General features: G+C 40.1%; 1 protein-coding gene and 1 long non-coding RNA gene across 3 annotated transcripts; one reads left to right on the forward strand and one right to left on the reverse strand.

Moving 5' to 3' along the window:
• Positions 1-235: 235 nt before the first annotated feature.
• Positions 236-13,608, reverse strand: LOC148189275 (uncharacterized). 2 transcript variants are annotated; one of them, XR_015776744.1, is made up of 3 exons: positions 12,877-13,608; positions 4,995-6,121; positions 236-1,263 (listed from the first exon to the last, which is right to left on the reverse strand). It is a non-coding gene; the product is annotated as an uncharacterized LOC148189275 (long non-coding RNA). The 2 variants fall into 2 exon arrangements; XR_015776743.1 differs by lacking the exon at positions 236-1,263 and having other exon boundaries at positions 4,821-6,121.
• A 5,882-nt stretch (positions 13,609-19,490) lies between these two features.
• Positions 19,491-20,492, forward strand: or55e1 (odorant receptor, family 55, subfamily E, member 1). The gene has a single exon (XM_042515845.1). It carries the CDS (start codon positions 19,491-19,493, stop codon positions 20,490-20,492), a length of 1,002 nt encoding a protein of 333 aa, XP_042371779.1.
• The last annotated feature ends 239 nt before the right edge of the window (positions 20,493-20,731 follow it).

Consider the following 20,731-nt stretch of genomic DNA (forward strand, 5'->3'; position numbering starts at 1 on the left):
AGCTGTTTTTGGGACATGTCACATTTTGACATTTTTCAATACTATAGCCTTGCCTTTTCGGTCATTTTTTGGACATGCAGTGGTCCGATGTTTTGGGCCGTTTTTGAAAGTTTCTTTGCTATGGCTTGTCTTCTTATGTTATTTTATGCTGTTTTGAGGTGTTTTCAGCTGTTTTTGGGACGTGTCATATTTTGACATTTTTCCATACTATAGCCTTGCCTTTTTGGTCATTTTTCTGAAATCATGTTTTATGGTGTTCTCGAATATTTCTGAAATTTTCTTTGCTATGGCGTGTCTTGGCATGCTATTTTATGTTGTTTTGACGTGTTTTCAGCTGTTTTTGGGACGTGTCATATTTTGACATTTTTCCATACTATAGCCTTGCCTTTTCGGTCTTTTTTTGGATGTTCCGCATTTGGGTGTTTTTGGCCGTTTTTGAAAGATTTTTTGCTATGGTGTGTCTTAACACGCTATTTCATGCTGTTTTGAGGTGTTTTCAGCTGTTTCTGGGACGTGTCATATTTTGACATTTTTCCATACTATAGCCTTGCCTTTTCGGACATTCTTTTACATGAATTATTATGGTGATTTGGGCCTGTTTCAACCGACAGATGTTAAGTGCTGGGACAAAGGAAAGACATACAGCCCCGTGGTGCTAAATAGGCAGGAAAGCCATTTATTGTTCAGCACAAGCATAAATGAATGAACTGGGCCAGCATCAAACAGGCAGCACACATACAAACGAACGAAGGGAGAGGGCGGCGGGTGGCGGCAAATCAATAAACCAAATAAAACACCTTATTCCTGCCAAACCCACCTCGCAGTTTAATACAACCTGGTCTGTTACCAAAAACACAAATAGCACATCCACCGCTAAGGCCGAGTGTGATAGATAAGTAGTTACCTGATGTGTGGTAACATTAAGTACGCAGTTAACAATCACAAGTTCACATCACTCATGCCAGCACAATACCGAGGCGAAGTGCTCATGGATAAGAACAGCCGCCACTGGCAAAGGTACGGCGGCCTTAAATAGACAACAGAAAAACACATGATTGAAGGAATCGCTCATCAAAGGGAGGAGGGCGGGACCATTGGCACCACCCGACTGGTGTGCAGGACGGTGTGCAGCAGAAGGAGAAACGAGCCTCAGGCAGAGGAACACCCAAATATACGGAAGGAGGGAATCCCCGGTGACGTGGCGAACCTCCGATAATGTCATCAGTCACGCTGCCTGAATAACGAGACTGCAACAAAAAAACGCTGCTGCCCGTAACAACCCCACAAAAATGAAAGCCAATTAGTTTGATAAACAAAACACACACTACAAAACATTTCTAGTAACAGCGTCAGTAACAGATGTATCTGCCCTTTCAAACTCAGAAACACGGTGTACCCCGATAGAACCGACACAAAACGCAGGATCTGACGGTCAAACACACACATGCCATATGTGTCATGCGTGTAATATTTTGGCATTTTTCCATACTATAGCCCTGCCTTTTTGGTCATTTTTTGGACATGCAGTATTTCAATGTTTTGGTACGTTTTTGAAAGAGTTTTTTCTATGGCGTGTTTTTGCACACTAAGTTGCTGTTTTGAGGTATTTTCAGCTGTTTTTGGGACGTGTCACATTTTGACATTTTTCCATACTATAGCCTTGCCTTTTCGGTTATTTTTTGGACATCCTACTTTATGGTGATTTTGAATGTTTCTTAAAGTTTCTTTGCTGTGGCGTGTCTTAGCACGCTATTTCATGCTGTTTTGAGGTGTTTTCAGCTGTTTTTGGGACGTGTCATATTTTGACATTTTTCCATACTATAGCCTTGCCTTTTCGGTCATTTTTTGGATGTTCAGCATTTGGGTGTTTTTGGCCGTTTCTGAAAGTTTCTTTGCTATGGCTTGTCTTCTTATGCTATTTTATGCTGTTTTGAGGTGTTTTCAGCTGTTTTTGGGACGTGTCACATTTTGACATTTTTCCATACTATAGCCTTGCCTTTTCGGTCATTTTTTCGACATCCTACTTTATGGTGATTTTGAATGTTTCTGAAAATTTCTTTGCTATGGCGTGTCTTAGCACGCTATTTTATGCTGTTTTGAGGTGTTTTCAGCTATTTTTGGGACGTGTCATATTTTGACATTTTTCGGTCATTTTTCCGAAATCGTATTATATGGTGTTTTTGAATGTTTCCGAAAGTTTCTTTGCTATGGCTTGTCTTCTTATGCTATTTTATGCTGTTTTGAGTTGTTTTCAGCTGTTTTTGGGACGTGTCATATTTTGACATTTTTTCAATACTATAGCCTTGCCTTTTCGGTCATTTTTTTGGACATTCCGCATTTGGGTGTTTTTGGCCGGTTTTGAAAGATTTTTTGCTTTGGCGTGTCTCGGCACGACATTTTATGTTGTTTTGAGGTGTTTTCAGCTGTTTTTGGGACGTGTCATATTTTGACATTTTTCTATACTATAGCCTTGCCTTTTCGGTCATTTTTTGGATGTTCAGCATTTGGGTGTTTTTGGCCATTTCCGAAAGTTTCTTTGCTATGGCTTGTCTTCTTATGCTATTTTACGCTGTTTTGAGGTGTTTTCAGCTGTTTTTGGGACGTGTCATATTTTGACATTTTTCCATACTATAGCCTTGCCTTTTCGGTCATTTTTTGGATGTTTCGCATTTGGGTGTTTTTGGCCATTTCTGAAAGTTTCTTTGCTATGGCGTGTCTTAGCACGCTATTTTATGTTGATTTGAGGTGTTTTCAGCTGTTTTTGGGACGTGTCACATTTTGACATTTTTTCATACTATAGCCTTGCCTTTTCGGTCAGTTTTTGGACATGCAGTATTTCGATGTTTTTGGCTGTTTTTGAAAGATGTTTTGCTATGGCTTGTCTTAGCACGCTATTTTATGCTGTTTTGAGGTGTTTTCAGTTGTTTTTGGGACGTGTCACATTTTGACATTTTTTCAATACTATAGCCTTGCCTTTTTGGTGATTTTTTGGATGTTTCGCATTTGGGTGTTTTTGGCCATTTCTGAAAGTTTCTTTGCTATGGCGTGTCTTAGCACGCTATTTTATGTTGATTTGAGGTGTTTTCAGCTGTTTTTGGGACGTGTCATATTTTGACATTTTTCCATACTATAGTCTTGCCTTTTCGGTCATTTTTCTGAAATCATGTTTTATGGTGTTCTCAAATATTTCTGAAAGATGTTTTGCTATGGCTTGTCTTAGCACGCTATTTTATGCTGTTTTGAGGTGTTTTCAGCTGTTTTTGGGACGTGTCATATTTTGACATTTTTCCATACTATAGCCTTGCCTTTTCGGTCATTGTTTGGACATGCAGTATTTCGATGTTTTTGGCCGTTTTTAAAAGTTTCTTTGCTATGGCTTGTCTTAGCACGCTATTTTATGCTGTTTTGAGGTGTTTTCAGCTGTTTTTGGGACGTGTCATATTTTGACATTTTTCAATACTATAGCCTTGCCTTTTCTGTTATTTTTTGGACATCCTACTTTATGGTGATTTTGAATGTTTCTTAAAGTTTCTTTGCTATGGCTTGTCTTCTTATGCTATTTTATGCTATTTTGAGGTGTTTTCAGCTATTTTTGGGACGTGTCATATTTTGACATTTTTCCATACTATAGCCTTGCCTTTTCGGTCAGTTTTTGGACATGCAGTATTTCGATGTTTTTGGCTGTTTTTGAAAGATGTTTTGCTATGGTGTGTCTTAGCACGCTATTTTATGCTGTTTTGAGGTGTTTTCAGTTGTTTTTGGGACGTGTCACATTTTGACATTTTTTCAATACTATAGCCTTGCCTTTTTGGTGATTTTTTGGATGTTTCGCATTTGGGTGTTTTTGGCCATTTCTGAAAGTTTCTTTGCTATGGCTTGTCTTAGCACGCTATTTTATGTTGATTTGAGGTGTTTTCAGCTGTTTTTGGGACGTGTCATATTTTGACATTTTTCCATACTATAGTCTTGCCTTTTCGGTCATTTTTCTGAAATCATGTTTTATGGTGTTCTCAAATATTTCTGAAAGTTTATTTGCTATGGCGTGTCTTAGCACGCTATTTTATGCTGTTTTGAGGTGTTTTCAGTTGTTTTTGGGACGTGTCACATTTTGACATTTTTTCAATACTATAGCCTTGCCTTTTCGGTCATTTTTTGGATGTTCAGCATTTGGGTGTTTTTGGCCGTTTCTGAAAGTTTCTTTGCTATGGCTTGTCTTCTTATGCTATTTTATGCTGTTTTGAGGTGTTTTCAGCTGTTTTTGGGACGTGTCATATTTTGACATTTTTCCATACTATAGCCTTGCCTTTTCGGTCATTTTTTCGACATCCTACTTTATAGTGTTTTTGACCGTTTTTGAAAGACTCTTTGCTATGGCGTGGCCTGAAATGATATTTTATGGTGTGTACGCCAAAATTTAACATTTTGAAAAAATGGCAAAAAATCGTATAATACAGCATGGCGAAAAATTTTAAAATTTGACATGTCCCAAAAATGGCTGAAAACGACTTATCATAGCTTTTAGAGTCGCATCATAGCATGCAATTTTTAAAAAAAGGCCAAACAGGAGATACACCCTCTACCACTCATGCTGAGGGAGCATCTCCAGTCTGTCCCCTCTTTTGGATCGAGGGCGGCTCTTGAGTACCTCTGGTAATACCCTCCCTTGGATGTTTGTGAGATTTTAGTCACTGGTGGTCGGTCAAACCTAAGCAGCAAACTGAAAGTTCACTTTTATCCACCAACCCTTTTCTTTTTTGTCTTGTTTTGTCTTTTTTGACTCACCAGATTCTCAGAGGGATGAAGAGGCAAACACCCAGGGATGATAGAAAAAGGTTAAAACTTCTCGAGGCAGGCTTTATTCAAAGACAAAAATGTCAGAAGCATAAATCAAAAGTAACAGTTACCTCACTCCCTTTTACAGGAGTCACATGTACTGTCTAACACAGAGTCTAAGTGAGATAAAGCAGAAGCACACAAGCACAAAAAGCACTCACAGTGATCTGTCGTTCCTCTTTATCTGAAGGTCCGTTGCGTCATCAGTCTCTCCACTCTCCGTCTCTCCTCATTGGCTGGTGGTGGGGTTGGTTGTTTGAGAAAAAGCTTCCTCCTGTTGTTTGGGGTGTCATGTTTGGGTAGAAACCACCTCCTCCCCCTTTCCAGCTGCCGTGGAGTTTCCACTCCTCCACGTGTCGTTTGCTGTCACTGTTGGCTCAGACGGCTGCTGGTGCTAGTTCATAAGCCGGCAGTTTGGTTATTCATGAAAGGGTTCATTTCCCTGGAGGGGAATGAAGAGTTTGGGTTAGGATCTGGGGTGAGTTTCCATCCACAACCAGTCTCCCAGCATTAACTGAAGTCAGTAAAACATGCATGATCAATACAAACAAAATCAGTAAAAGCAAGATAGACAAGCATGAAATGTGTAGAAATAAAAACAGAATAAAATAGCATTTCCAAAACACGGCTGAAAATGCCACACTACAGAAAAATATCAAAATATTACATGTCCCCAAAAGAGCATAAAAACACGTCGACACGCCACAGCAAAGCATGTTACAAAAAAATGCCCCAAAACACCACACTATAGGATCTCTAAAAAACAACCAAAATGCAATACTACAGTATGGCGAAAAATGACATGAAGTGACACGTCCAAAAAAACATCTGAAAACCCCTGAAATAGCGTGCAGAGACGCCATAACATGGACTGTTGCAAAAACGCCCCGAACACGATATGTTGAGAGAAACCTCAAAATACGTTCAGAAAGTCAAACTATAGTTTGTTGTTCAAAAAACGGCCAAAAAGCCATAAATTTTTTGTGTCGTTTTGTCCCAACAGCGACGAACTCCGCTGATCCTCAGCTTTCACCTCTACCGGCGTCTCCAGGACAATCTGTCCTCTGGTGGACAGACGCCGCGGCAGGTCCGTCCAGCTGCAGGATCGTCCGGACAGGCGGTGATTTCACACCTGAGGAACCTGGGAGGAGCTATGATCCGGGCCGGGCTGGACGTCCAACCACGTCATTGCAACCTGGATGATGTCACAGTGTCGTGGGCTCCGGCGCTGGACGACCACGTCACCACGTCACGTGAGCGCGCAGCTGCGCCGCCATCAGCTGTTCACCTGAGCAAATAATACAACATCTCTGACAATGTTCTGTCGCTGAGAGGACAATAAGAAGACAGAAACATGTCTCATGAGACAAACAACAGTAGACAAACACAACGGGACAAACACAACAGGAGACAAACACAACGGGACAAACACAACGGGAGACAAACACAACGGGAGACAAACACAACGGGACAAACACAACGGGAGACAAACAACAGTAGACAAACACAACGGGACAAACACAACGGGACAAACACAACAGGAGACAAACACAACGGGAGACAAACACAACGGGACAAACACAACGGGAGACAAACACAACGGGAGACAAACACAACGGGACAAACACAACGGGAGACAAACAACAGTAGACAAACACAACGGGACAAACACAACAGGAGACAAACACAACGGGAGACAAACACAACGGGAGACAAACACAACGGGACAAACACAACAGGAGACAAACACAACAGGAGACAAACACAACAGGAGACAAACACAACGGGACAAACACAACAGGAGACAAACACAACAGGAGACAAACACAACGGGACAAACACAACAGGAGACAAACACAACAGGAGACAAACACAACAGGGGACAAACACAACAGGAGACAAACACAATGTGACAAACACAACAGGGGACAAACACAACAGGAGACAAACACAACAGGAGACAAACACAACAGGGGACAAACACAACAGGAGACAAACACAACAGGGGACAAACACAACAGGAGACAAACACAACAGGGGACAAACACAACAGGAGACAAACACAACAGGAGACAAACACAACAGGAGACAAACAAAGCAGGACACAAACACAACAGGGGACAAACACAACAGGAGACAAACACAACAGGAGACAAACACAACGGGACAAACACAACAGGAGACAAACACAACAGGAGACAAACACAACGGGACAAACACAACAGGAGACAAACACAACAGGAGACCAACACAACGGGACAAACACAACAGGAGACAAACACAACAGGAGACAAACACAACAGGAGACAAACACAACAGGGGACAAACACAACAGGAGACAAACACAACAGGAGACAAACAAAGCAGGACACAAACACAACAGGGGACAAACACAACAGGAGACAAACACAACAGGAGACAAACACAACAGGAGACAAACACAACAGGGGACAAACACAACAGGAGACAAACACAACAGGGGACAAACACAACAGGAGACAAACACAACAGGGGACAAACACAACAGGAGACAAACACAACAGGGGACAAACACAACAGGAGACAAACACAACAGGAGACAAACACAACAGGGGACAAACACAACAGGAGACAAACACAACAGGGGACAAACACAACAGGAGACAAAAACTGAGACGAGACGCGAGCGCTCCATGTCCTCCTGTTACTCCCAGCAGAGATGGAGAGAAAGGAGGTGACAGAGCAGGAGGCGCAGAGGGGGAAAGGATCAGTTCAAGTCTAAAACTTGTTCTCTCTTACTTGTAAAAAAAATCACATTTTTATCAAAAATCTGACATTTTGGTTCAATTACACTTTTTTTTGTACTGAAAAAGATTATTTAGGAAAAGTTATGGGAAGGTTTTGAATCTTTTTTCGATAATAAAGTGTGAGGGAGCCCGTCTATGGGGCACAAACGCACATTTAGAGTCGGTATCTGCAGTTTTCGTGTCGCAGTTAAAGTCAGTTTCAGGCTGGAAATGTTTTTAGGATCATTTCTTTCTCCTGTTTTAGTTTAAGGAAATAAAAGGTTCCAAACGTGATTTTACGGCTGTCTTTTTGTTTTAATGTGATTTCAGAGCTGCTTTCTCGTTTAGTTTTTTCTCCTCTAAACAAAAGTGACTTTTATTTTCAGAAAAACATCAACTTTCATGCTTAAAGCAGAAGTCTACAGGTTTTTTAAATTATTGAGATAATCTTAAAACAACGTTTTCTTTTGGCTGCTTGATATTTGATTTTCACTCGAGCTGAACATACAATAAATTTATCAGAAAGCACATTTTTAGGCTCAAAGTTGATTTCTTTGTCTGTAATAACAGTAACTGTTTTGGTTTCTGAGAGCTGCTGAAACACAGGTGACCCACACTCGACACTGAGCCTGAAAGCATCCTGAGCAGACGCTGAGGTTTCTTTCGATAGACAGAAAAACGCTGTTTCATTTCACTTAGAGACTTGAAAGCGCCGCCGGTGCATCAGTGAAACATGCAGCTCATTCATTTCAAATGAAACAGATTCTGTGGCAGCGCGTGTACGAGGTGCAGTCAGTCAGTGAAACGATCCAACAGTTTGGTTCATAACTGAGACATTTTATCAAATGAACATGTTTTAAGTGTTTTAATGGACTGTTTGGGTTTCATGAAGCTGGGTTTTTATGACCCGGATGGCGTCTTTTAACCTGCAAAATCTATTAAAGTTACGGCAAATATAACGTTTTCTTTTGATCATAATGTAATTAAAGTTGCGTGATGAGAGCGCGTGGATGGGACAGATGAAATGAAGCGGACAATGATAAGTAATTTCCAAGGCAAGAATAAATTTAATAAGAATTTTATAAGACAAGATAAGAGCAGATAAGAAGATACTTTATTCAACCCTGAAAGGGAAATTCAGGCGTCCAGCAGCTGAAATGACAGGAAGCAGTTAGACACACGAATCAAGTACTCAGGCACCAAACCCAATACAAACACTGTGAAAACAGAAATATTAGACAAAACTGCACTGAATTGTTGTCAAATACTAAGCAGCAAAACGTAAACATTCGATGATGTATACTATATACACGATCAGTGTTTCCTCTACACTCATTTAGGAGTGGCGGCCCGCCACTCCTAAATCCTACCCGCCGCTCCTTCAAATGTCGGTTTTTTTTTGGTTTTTTTTTTTTTTTTTTTTTTAAATTGCAAATACACCACCGCCGCATCACAGCACAGTCCTGCACTGCGTTGGGTGTCGCGAGTGCTGAGGCAGATAACTATCTTGCTTCGTATCTACTCTTTGGGGTAGATAGTATTTCATTCATAAAATTGACATAGATATTATTAAATTTATTGGTTTTTGTGAAAATGTTTAAAAAAAAAAAAAAAAAGCCGGCAGAAATCTGTGCCTGCATCAACGTGAAGTTTACATCACGTCAATCTTGACTCTGGGGGTTTGACGGACGGAGAAGTTGATAATGTTAAGTCGAGTCAAGGGGACATGGACAAAAGACCGAAGAAACCATCAGGTGCACAGTTTAGAAAGAGAAGGAAAGAAGAAGAGGAGAAACGGGCAAAAGATAAAGGTATGCAGGTCTCTATGAGTGACGTTAATTGTGCATGTAATGAAACAGTAGCCTATATGCTATTTATTATCCTCTTGCTAATATGCTGCTACTTAGCCATAGAAGACGACTGTATTTGGTTTTTAGCTTTGAAATTTGAGGCAGGAAGTCATGCAGTTAATTTCACCAATAGGCTAGTTTGTGTTTGCAACACAAGTGCAAGTACACCTGGGCCTATTAGTCTGGGAATTTGGTAAACAATAGTACGTCGTGACTGAGGAATTTTTCATGCTATAGGTGGGTCTATGCTAACTTAAATAACTTGTATAACATTCATATCAATATACATTGACATGATATTTTGTAAGCTTTACGTGATATAGCTTTTGAATAATTTGTAGTAATAACGTAAATAAATGAAAGTTTCATTTATTTACGTTATTGTGTTATCTATATTCTTGTAAACTTTTGTATTCAATAATATTGTTAATAAAGTAACATAAATGATATATTCTGTTGTTTGTATTGGGGGGGGGGCGACAGGGTGGTTCGCCCAGGGCGCAAAACTAGTCAGGACCGCCACTGGACATGAGTGTAAATTATCTAACGTTAATGTTTTATGTAATCGTATAAGACAAGTAACAGACAGGGAGGAGCAGTGCAACAAAGTGAAGGAGAGCAGAGTACAGGAGGGGGAGTGCCGAGTGAAGGAGCAGGAGAGCAAAGTGATGGTGCCGGAGAGAGAGATGAGAGGAGAGGAGAAAAACATAAAGGGAAACAGGCTATCAGGCTGGGACCCTAAATGGGTTGAAAAAAATAAATAAAAAAATAAATAAAAATGATTGTTTCTATTTGTAGGTGAAGCCTGACTTGAGAAACAGGCTGCAGGGGGATCACCTTGCAGCCTGTATGCTGCTGAGCATCAGCGGGCCTCTTGGGGAATTTCCGTACAACAGAGCCTTAGAGCTGCTCTACAGAAAACCAAGAAAAATCCATCGTTCTGAGCCCGGGTGCAAACTTTGCCACTGATTACAGCCCCATCAAGAAATTATTATTTATTGTTTTTATCATTTTATTGTTGAATTTTTGTTATTATTTTTACTTTCAGCCTTTAAAAAGCGTCATTTGTTTACGCCGCCACGGCTCCCCAGAGAGCCTGCCCCCGCTGCTGAAAAAAATCCTAGAGGAAACACTGTATTATCACGATATGATATCACGTTACGAAATTATCATGTTACGACATTATCACATTACGATATTATCATGATCACGCTTGTGTATCAAGTCAGTGCGTGCATACCGCTCCCCTGAGCAGCGCTTGTCAGGTGCGTCTCTGCTGTGTTTCAGCTGCAGCACGTCTACAGAAACGGTGGCCCCCATTTTTTTGTGTGTTACGCACATTTGTCAGCAGAAACAGACGTGAAGATGGTGTTTTGACAATTACATTGACTCCACATCACTTTTTACTGCAGTTTAAAGCCTCTCAGTCACAGAGAAGAGGAAATACAAAGACGGCTGTTCACCTACAACTTCCCTGCTTCCCTTTCAAAACAAAAGCCCTCCAACAGCGTCTCTGTGGACAGAATCGTTTGAAACGTTTACAGGACCGTGTTGCCGGCTGTGCGGGAGCTGCACGACTCTATAAATGAGAGGAATATGTGCTTGTAAAAATAGAAATACATCACTCATAGCAGCTGGCAGCGACGCAGCAAAAACTCTGTAAAAACGTTGTAAAAACGCAGCAAAAACGCTGTTAAAACGCAGCAGAAACAGTGTATAAACAGTGTAAAAACGCAGCTAAAACGCTGTTAAAACACAGCAGAAACGGTGTAAAAACGCAGCAAAAACGCTGTTAAAACACAGCAGAAACAGTGTAAAAACTCAGCTAAAACGCTGTAAAAACAGTGTAAAAACTCAGCTAAAACGCTGTAAAAACAGTGTAAAAACACCACAGGCATGAGACACGCTCTGCTTGGCGAGGCTGACGTCTCCCGCTCCTGACGTACGCTGTGTGAAACGGGCCCAGTTAAGGCTGGACTATTGTGATGCAGAAAGAATGTGCTCGTTATAATTATTATTATTATTATTAAAGTTTTAGTGTTATTCAAAGTGCAGTACTTTTACTGTCAGATGGTTTGTTGGACTGTTAGATGTGAGGTTTGTTACTGTTACAAAGAGGAGCTGTTCTGTTGAGTGACTTGAACTTCAGAGTTTTATGTAAGTTGCTGTTGGATTGCTAAATGTAGATCACACTACATTCATTTTATTTCAGCGGAACAAGCTCTTGTAATTATGAATCGATATTGAATTGGCAAAAAACGTTTTGCAGTGCACTGATGAATCGATTCTTGTACCCAGCCCGGGCATCTGAAAACCTGACGCAGCAGAGGAAAAAGTCACAACGTGTTTAAACAGAAGTACGAGTCACGTCACAGCGGTGCAGCTGTGCAGGAGGACTTACGGAGGACATGACTGAATGTGGCTTTAACTGATGGACTGAAGTATTATTCAGTGCAGGCAGAGCTGCCGTATTTGCTCTGGCATTTTCGGGGGTTAAGCGTTGATTCGACCGGTGGCAAAACCGAGCCATTCGGGAGCTCGGGGCGAGCGGGCATTTAGGGGCCCCGTTGGTCTAATGTGCAGTAAAACACGTCATCATTCAGCGTGGTTTTCCAGAGGCTGGCGGTAGGCTGATCGGGGTCTCGTGTTTTACTGTAACGACAATAAGAGATCAATTATGGAGACAAATAATGTACCGAGTGACTGATCCCCCCTCAAATTCAACTTCAAATCAGCTTTATGAGCATGACTCTTTGTCACATTGTTGCCAAAGCAAAATAACAGATTATTATGATTATTATCATGATTATTATTATTATTATGCTTATGATTATGATTGTTATTATTATTATTATGATGGTGCTTATTATTAGTAGTATGATTGTGATTGTGATTATTATTATTATGATTATGATTATGATTATCTCTGTTTTGGCATCTCAGACTCGACTTTTTGAGTCCTGGCTTCAGCACATCTTGCTGTCACATGGTTCGTTTTTCTAGCGTTGCTGTGAGCAGGCGGCTGCTCTCGTCTGCTGACAGACGGTCCCGCAGCAATCGTGCCAAAAAGTGAACGTCTGCCAGAAACTGGCAAGACAGCAAATTCACAAAATGATGTTTTTTAATGTTTCAATGGAGCATTTTTGGACCTGAACAGTCTGAATGTAACTATTTAGTTTCCACAGTGTATTTTAGACTTATTGTAGGAGCTGAGCTGCAAATTCACTGATTACACTCAAATACACAATCTGGACTACATTTAGGACACATGCATCAACACACACACAGTTATCACAACAGGAAGAAGACAAGAGACTAAAATGAGACAAACGGTCACTGAGGGGTTAAAGATTGTCACATATTATCCAGAATAATCATCAGTCGCTTCACATCTTAATAACCAAACTGCTCATTAAACAGCTGCTTACCTTCATCCAGGTGTTTTACAGATCCAGGTGTTTCACAGATCCAGGTGTTTTACAGATCCAGGTGTTTCACAGATCCAGGTGTTTCACAGATCCAGGTGTTTCACAGATCCAGGTGTTTTACAGATCCAGGTGTTTCACAGATCCAGGTGTTTCACAGATCCAGGTGTTTTACAGATCCAGGTGTTTCACAGATCCAGGTGTTTTACAGATCCAGGTGTTTCACAGATCCAGGTGTTTTACAGATCCAGGTGTTTCACAGATCCAGGTGTTTCACAGATCCAGGTGTTTCACAGATCCAGGTGTTTTACAGATCCAGGTGTTTCACAGATCCAGGTGTTTTACAGATCCAGGTGTTTCACAGATCCAGGTGTTTCACAGATCCAGGTGTTTTACAGATCCAGGTGTTTCACAGATCCAGGTGTTTTACAGATCCAGGTGTTTCACAGATCCAGGTGTTTTACAAATCCTCGGTGATGATCCTCCCGCGCATTAAACAGATCCGCTCGGTGAAAACTTGGCCGGTCTTTGCAAACGTTCGCGATGAACAGGTGAGCTGATCGCGTGACCATCGGCTCCAAACTCCGCCGCGTGCTTCCGGGTCGTGCGTGAGCGCTCTCTGTGCTGCAGCTGCTCTCCGTCTCAAGTTTCACTCGGTTTTCTCCGAAAAATGTCTAAAAGTTTGGTCTCTGTTTTCCGGAAGCTTCTGTTTGTTTACCCGCCAGTCAGCGTTGTCTTCTTCTTCACTTCCATTAGAGGTTGAGAACCAGCTCACGCGCGCTCCATCGCCCCCTGTTGGCGCGGAGAGAAGCGGCGGGAAACTCTGCAGGAGCCTCAAACACACCCCGTGACACACACACACACACACACACACACACAGACACACACACACACACACACACACACACACACACACACACACACCTGTTAATGAGCATGAATATGTTCATATGTGTTCATATATGAACATATATACATATATATGAACACATATGAACATATATGTATATATATCCATATATGTTCGTATATGAACACATACGAACATGTTCATATATGAACATGTATATATGTTCATATACATGTTCATATATGAACATGTATATATGTTCATATATGAACATATGTGTTCATATATGAACATGTATATGTGTTCATATATGAACATATGTGTTCATATATGAACATATGTGTTCATATATGAACATATGTGTTCATATATGAACATATGTGTTCATATATGAACATGTATATGTGTTCATATATGAACATATGTGTTCATCTGAGCAACATCTGAGATCTTTCACTCAGAAAAGACACAGTAGCAATATTTTAAATATTTTGTTTTATTTTGCACCTTATAGTATTTTATGTACTTTGTTTCTTGCAGTATTTCAGGTCATTGTGCATGTTACTGTTTTTTTATGTTTTGTTTTTTGCACCTAACAGAATTTTATTCATTTTGCACCTCACATAATTTATATTTTATTTTACACACTATGACTTTATTACTATTATTTTATTTTGCCTCTAATTGAATTTTATTCATTTAATTCATTCATGTATTTATTTATTTTGTATAAATTTATTCTTGGCACCTTATGGTGTTTTTGTTTTTTATTTTGCACCTTATAATATCATATTTTATTTTACATGTTGTGGGATTTTATTTTATTTTATTTTTGCCTCAATGGAATTCATTTATTGATTTATTTGTTTTTTTATTTATTCATTCATTGGCACTTTATGGTGTTTTATTTCGTTTTGCAGTTCACATTATTTATATTTTATTTTAACGACAGTTTATTTTAAAAAGTGGTGGAAAAGCTGACACTTTTTTGCCAAAAAAAGACAAAGTATAGCCGGTCCGCAACAGTCAGGCTTTTCGATGTCAACAATGTCCAAATATAGCAAACCATGGTCTGACTTTTTATTCTATTTTGGACGTCATGCAGTCGTATGATTTTTTCATGCTGGTTCATGAAGCCCTGTGATAGTGTGATGTGTTTATGATATTTTGGACTACATGCTACAGTATGACTTTTTGGACTATTTTGGACGATATTCCAGTGTTATCATTAATATTACTTTTTATGCTATTTAGAGCTTCATGCTATAACATGACTCTTTTTTTGCTATTTTTGATGACATGTTACGGTGTGACTTTTCATGATATTTTGGACAACATGCTCTAGTTTGACTTTTTTGCCATTTTGAACGACAATGTCAGCAAAACACAGCAGCTTGTAGAAATGACATTCAAGTCATTAAAACACAAATTTTGAATATTTTCACCATGAAATTTTTTTTCTTTGTTGTTTAAACTGTTTCATTGTTTTATTTCAGCATTTTTTTGTCTGCGTCGCTTCCAGGACGAGCTCAGTCTGAGGTGGCCGGCACACTGAAACACTGACTAACAGTGAATCAGAGTTTCCTCTGAGGTTTAAACTGTGAAATCTTATTAGTAATTAGTAATTAGTAATTAGTCTGCGGCTCATCCCTGTACCAGCCTGTTTGTTGTCGTCTTTCTTTACAGCTGATTGGCCCCGAGGTCTCCGCAGCTGAGTTTCGTTTCCTGTGAGACTCATGATCCGCTCTGCCTCATCACACTGCTGCAGCTGTAATCACACTCAGGTGACACATCACGCAAACCCCCGCACAAATCTGCGCCTTTTTTTTCTTTTCGTGCAAACATATTTTCCAGTGTGTCAGAGTGTGTGTGAGAGGATTCACTTCTCCGTCGCCTCTCTTCTCTCCACACTGCACACACAGATATTCAGTTCCCAAAAAAGAGCGAGCAGACTGTCTCACACCGGCGAGGTTTTCCAACAACACACCTGACATTGCGCGCGACCGTTGCGCACAGAGGGGACCGTTAATAGCAGCCAGACCACTGACTCATCACGTGTACACGCTTCATTTCCTACTTTCTGATGAACTCTTAGGCTTCAATTTGTGTTTTTATGCATAAATGTAAAGCCTTGGAAATAAAGAGTTGCATCAGTTTGATAAAAAAATATCTGATTGTAATGACATTTTTTCATGATTTTGGAAGACATATACTATGACTTTGTGATGATTTTGACATTAGGGCATACGATGCTATATATAGTATATTGGAAAAAAAGCGGGAAAAAGTCAACTTATAGCATGTCGAAAAAAAGTCATACGATACTACGTATGACAAAAAACTGAAAATACAGTAACTGAAACATTTGTCAAAAAGGGTCATAGTATAGTATGACAAAAAAACATGAAAAATTCACAGTGTAGTATACCAAACAGCTGGAATTAAGTCATATTAAAACACATAGAAAGACTTTGAAAAAAGACAACTGGAAAAGAGGCATGCTATGGTATATCATAGAAGATCCACTGCACTGTATGTCTGAAAAGTCACAGTATAGTATAGTATAGTACAGCACAGTACAGTACAGTACAGTACAGTATAGTATAGTATGTCAGTGAAAGGTCACAGTATAGTATACTATAGTACAGCACAGTACAGTATAGTACAGTACAGTATAGTATATAGTATAGTATAGTATGTCAGTGAAAGGTCACAGTATAGTACAGTACAGTACATTATATAGTATATAGTATATAGTATATAGTATATAGTATAGTATAGTATAGTATGTCAGTGAAAAGTCACAGTATAGTACAGTACAGTACAGTATATAGTATATAGTATAGTATAGTATGTCAGTGAAAAGTCACAGTATAGTACAGTACAGTACAGTATATAGTATATAGTATATAGTATAGTATAGTATGTCAGTGAAAAGTCACAGTATAGTACAGTACAGTACAGTACAGTATATAGTATATAGTATATAGTATAGTATAGTATGTCAGTGAAAGGTCACAGTATAGTACAGTACAGTACATTATATAGTATATAGTATATAGTATATAGTATAGTATAGTATGTCAGTGAAAAGTCACAGTATAGTACAGTACAGTACAGTACAGTATATAGTATATAGTATAGTATAGTATGTCAGTGAAAAGTCACAGTATAGTACAGTACAGTATATAGTATATAGTATATAGTATATAGTATAGTATGTCAGTGAAAAGTCACAGTATAGTACAGTACAGTATATAGTATATAGTATATAGTATAGTATAGTATGTCAGTGAAAAGTCACAGTATAGTACAGTACAGTATATAGTATATAGTATATAGTATATAGTATATAGTATATAGTATATAGTATAGTATAGTATGTCAGTGAAAAGTCACAGTAGTCTGTTGATTAAAAAATGTCACCGTCTGCTCGTTAGATGAACTCTGGAGAATCTCTCCTAATTGGCTCTGGGACCTTTTAATTGGGTCAAACTGGTTTCGGCCCCTCAGAGCTCTGCTGCGTTTGGGGTCCGTGTTCCCGCGGGACGTTTGGACTTCAGCTATAAGACGAAGTCGGAGCAGCCGGCGGTCTTTCTGACGACCAGCCGAAGATCCACAGCAGGTACGACACATCTTTCTTCATTATCACGTTCAACGATCATCTGAATCTGAATTTAGGAGGCCTTTTTACTTCATGACAGAAATGATGTTTTTATAATATTTATCCGACATGATGCCAAACTGGCTCATAAAAGTTCTCGTGTTCACAACTTTAATAGTGTCGTTCACACTCATCAGTTTCCAAAGTAAAATGTAATAAACAGTTTTCCGTTGTCTGTAATATTCTGTAAAACTCAAAGAGAATATTTACTATATATAGTCTGTGAAAAATGATATAAGTCATAACGTCATAGGAAATCATGTTGCAAAAAAGTCATAATTTAGCATTTTCGAAGGTCATAATATAGTGGGTATAAAACTGTGATGATATTGTTAGTCATAAACAAAGTCATAGTGAAATATGTCTTATAATATTTGGTAAAACGTCACATTATAGTATGTCCTAAAACATCACAGTCATTTTCACAGGTTTTCACTGTGATAGTCTCTTAAAGTAAAAAGATGTTCAGACATTTACTGAAGCTGAGGAGATCTGATATTTCTGCGTATTTCCACTATGTACTACATTAAACGTGTCAAAAAAAGAATATTGTAGTTTTCAATGTATTTGTTCACTTTGCTGATTAAGATTTTACATAGAAAAGCATCGATTAACAAAGCGGTGATAGTCTGCGATCTCACTGATGCTGCTGCTTTAATCCACCACTGAGCTTCGAGGTTTTTAGAGTATTTAGAGAGTATTTTTATGCCGGTTGTAAGTTTTGATAAAACTCTTGTGTTAAATTCACTTTTTTGAATATTCTCTAATGATATCCATTTCTTCTGATTCTTTATTCTTGTGTTTGCTCAGAAGTTTCCGTCAGTGAAACGTTTTGCTTCCTGCAGAGATGTTCCACATTAAAAGCCCTCCGGGGGTTCGATTCCCGGTCGTGCTTCGAATGTTAAATATCTGTTGAGTTTCTCTGAGATTAGTCACGAAAAGTAGCCAAATTAATTTTTTATATATATATAAATTTTAAAAAACTGTACAGTGTTTTCAAAAATGATTCTCATTTCCTGAATGTTTGTCACTCAGGACTTCGCTCCGTGATCAGCCTTCTCATGCGGAGTTATTATTACGTCTATGATATCACGGTTGTTTGTCATTTCTGTGTTTCTGATTTACTAAAAAGCACTTTGCTGATCCGTTCTGAGCGTCGTCCTGTTTTCATGTCTGCACATACACGTGGAAATATGACCTGTGTAAATGTCCGCATCCGTTTCAGTACGTAAACGTATACATGCTTTAGTTTGCTTTGGTTTGTTAATAAAATTGGGCGTCTCCTATATTCTTCTTCGATGTGTTTGGGGAAGTTTTGCTTTGTTTCTGACTGTAAATATGCTGCATGTCTGCTCTCTGTGAAACTGACAACATGATGCTCATTCAAAAATATCTCCAAAACCGTTTAATGGTAAAGTGTTTACTTCTTATTTAATCAGTAACTTTACTTCAAATTCACTTATATTTATTCTTTTTCATGATGAATATGTGTGTGTGTGTGTGTCGCTCCTGTTTGCTCTGAAGCATGTGTGGACTCCGACAGCAACAACATAAAGCCCAGATTCTCTGCATGGCTGCATAGAAGTGAGTAACAAAATATATTATATACATACTGTCTCTGTTTGTGTGTGTGTGTGTGTGTGTGTGTGTGACAATCAGGTCTTGTCACATTTCACTATTTATTTTTCAAATTTTTGGACATTTCCAGTCGTGCTGCTCGCTGTCTTTTTAATCATGAGTCTGCAGGTTTCAGAGGCTCACGCTGCGTCTGATTTTTTAATTATTGACATTATCGTCATTATATAATTTAATTATCTATATCATCTAAATGTTAAAGATCTGATCCTCGACTCTGACTCCATCAGTCTGCATCAAAGTCAAAACGTCAAAACAAAAAACGTAATGTAAAATCCTGCGCTATGGGTTTTTGAGATTTTTGAAAGATGGATCGAAGAGATTTTGATAAGAATTATTATAAATGATGAATTCAGCATCTTCTCGGACTTCAGCGAGAATCCGAAGGGTTTCCTGAGCATCGCAGATGTCATTCGTTGATCCGGCGGTCGTTGGTGTGTTCTTCTCCGCTCAGGTGTTGCCAGCGCCATGTTGGAGGCGTCGCCGGGCAGGAACTTCTCCCACAGCACCTTCGTGTTCAGAGGTTTCCCCGAGCTGCACAAACACCGCCGGCTGCTGGCGCTGCCGTTCTCCGCCTCCTACCTGACGGCGCTGCTGGGGAACGGCCTGCTGGTGTACGTGATCCACGGCGTGGAGAGTCTGCACAGCCCCATGTACCTCCTCATCTGCACGCTCTGCGTGGTCGACATCCTCGTGGTGACCGCCATCGTCCCCAACATGCTCCTCGGCCTCCTCTTCGACTGGGACCAGATCTCGCTGGCTGGCTGCTTGACGCAGATGTTCTTCACTCACTTCCTGTCCTCTCTGGAGTCTACGCTGCTGCTGGCGATGGCGTTGGACCGCTACGTGGCCATCTGCCAGCCGCTGCGTTACGCCGAACTCGTCGACACCTCCATGTTGGCGAAGCTGCTGCTCTTCACTCTGGTCCGGAGCGGATCCATCATGGCGACGCTGGTTGGTTTGGCAGGTTCGCTGCGGTTCTGCGGCTCCAGCACGATCCGGCACTGCTACTGCGACCACATGGCGCTGGTCAGCTTGGCGTGCGACAGCACGGAGAAGAACAGCGCGGCGGGCCTCGCTGTGATCGTCTGCTTTGTGGGCGTGGACATCCCGCTCATCTTCTTCTCTTACGTGAAGATCCTGAGCGTCGTCTTGCGAGCGGCGGCGGCCGGCGAGGACCGCTGGAAGGCGTTTCACACCTGCGGCACGCACCTGATTGTCATGATGTGTTTCTACCTGGTGGGCAGCGTCACGTTCCTCTCGCACAACCTGAACATCGCCATACCGACGGACGCCAACACCTTCATGGGACTCATGTACATCCTGTTCCCCGCCACGGTCAACCCCATCATCTACGGAGTCCGGACTAAAGACATTCGAAACGGCTTTTTTCGGATCTTTAAGCTCAGAGTGGAGAAAGTAATGAGGGTCAAAGTCTCTCCTGCTGGAAAAGGACAAACGGGACTTTGATTGTCCCGCAGAGACTTCTCTGTCCGAGAACTTTTTGTCTTTTTCCATGAAAGAAAATGATAACTAAATAATAATATGAATAATAACTAAATTTAAACAGATTTAGTCAAAACATTTCTGCTCTTTTAAGTACTTTTTGTGTATATTTCTACTATCGTACATTCTAAGTTTGAACTCCAGGATTCATATATTCATATTTTGTATAAATATATACGATGTACTTCTATCATCATAGGAAC

Source organism: Plectropomus leopardus, chromosome 6 (genome assembly GCF_026936395.1).
Source record: "Plectropomus leopardus strain MGB_pleo_1.0 chromosome 6, ASM2693639v1, whole genome shotgun sequence".
NCBI classification, from domain to species: domain Eukaryota; kingdom Metazoa; phylum Chordata; class Actinopteri; order Perciformes; family Serranidae; genus Plectropomus; species Plectropomus leopardus.

Bases quoted from the DNA above. Each gene is read 5' to 3' on its own strand.
- or55e1 (XM_042515845.1), top strand. From the start codon at position 19,491: ATGTTGGAGGCGTCGCCGGGCAGGAACTTCTCCCACAGCACCTTCGTG.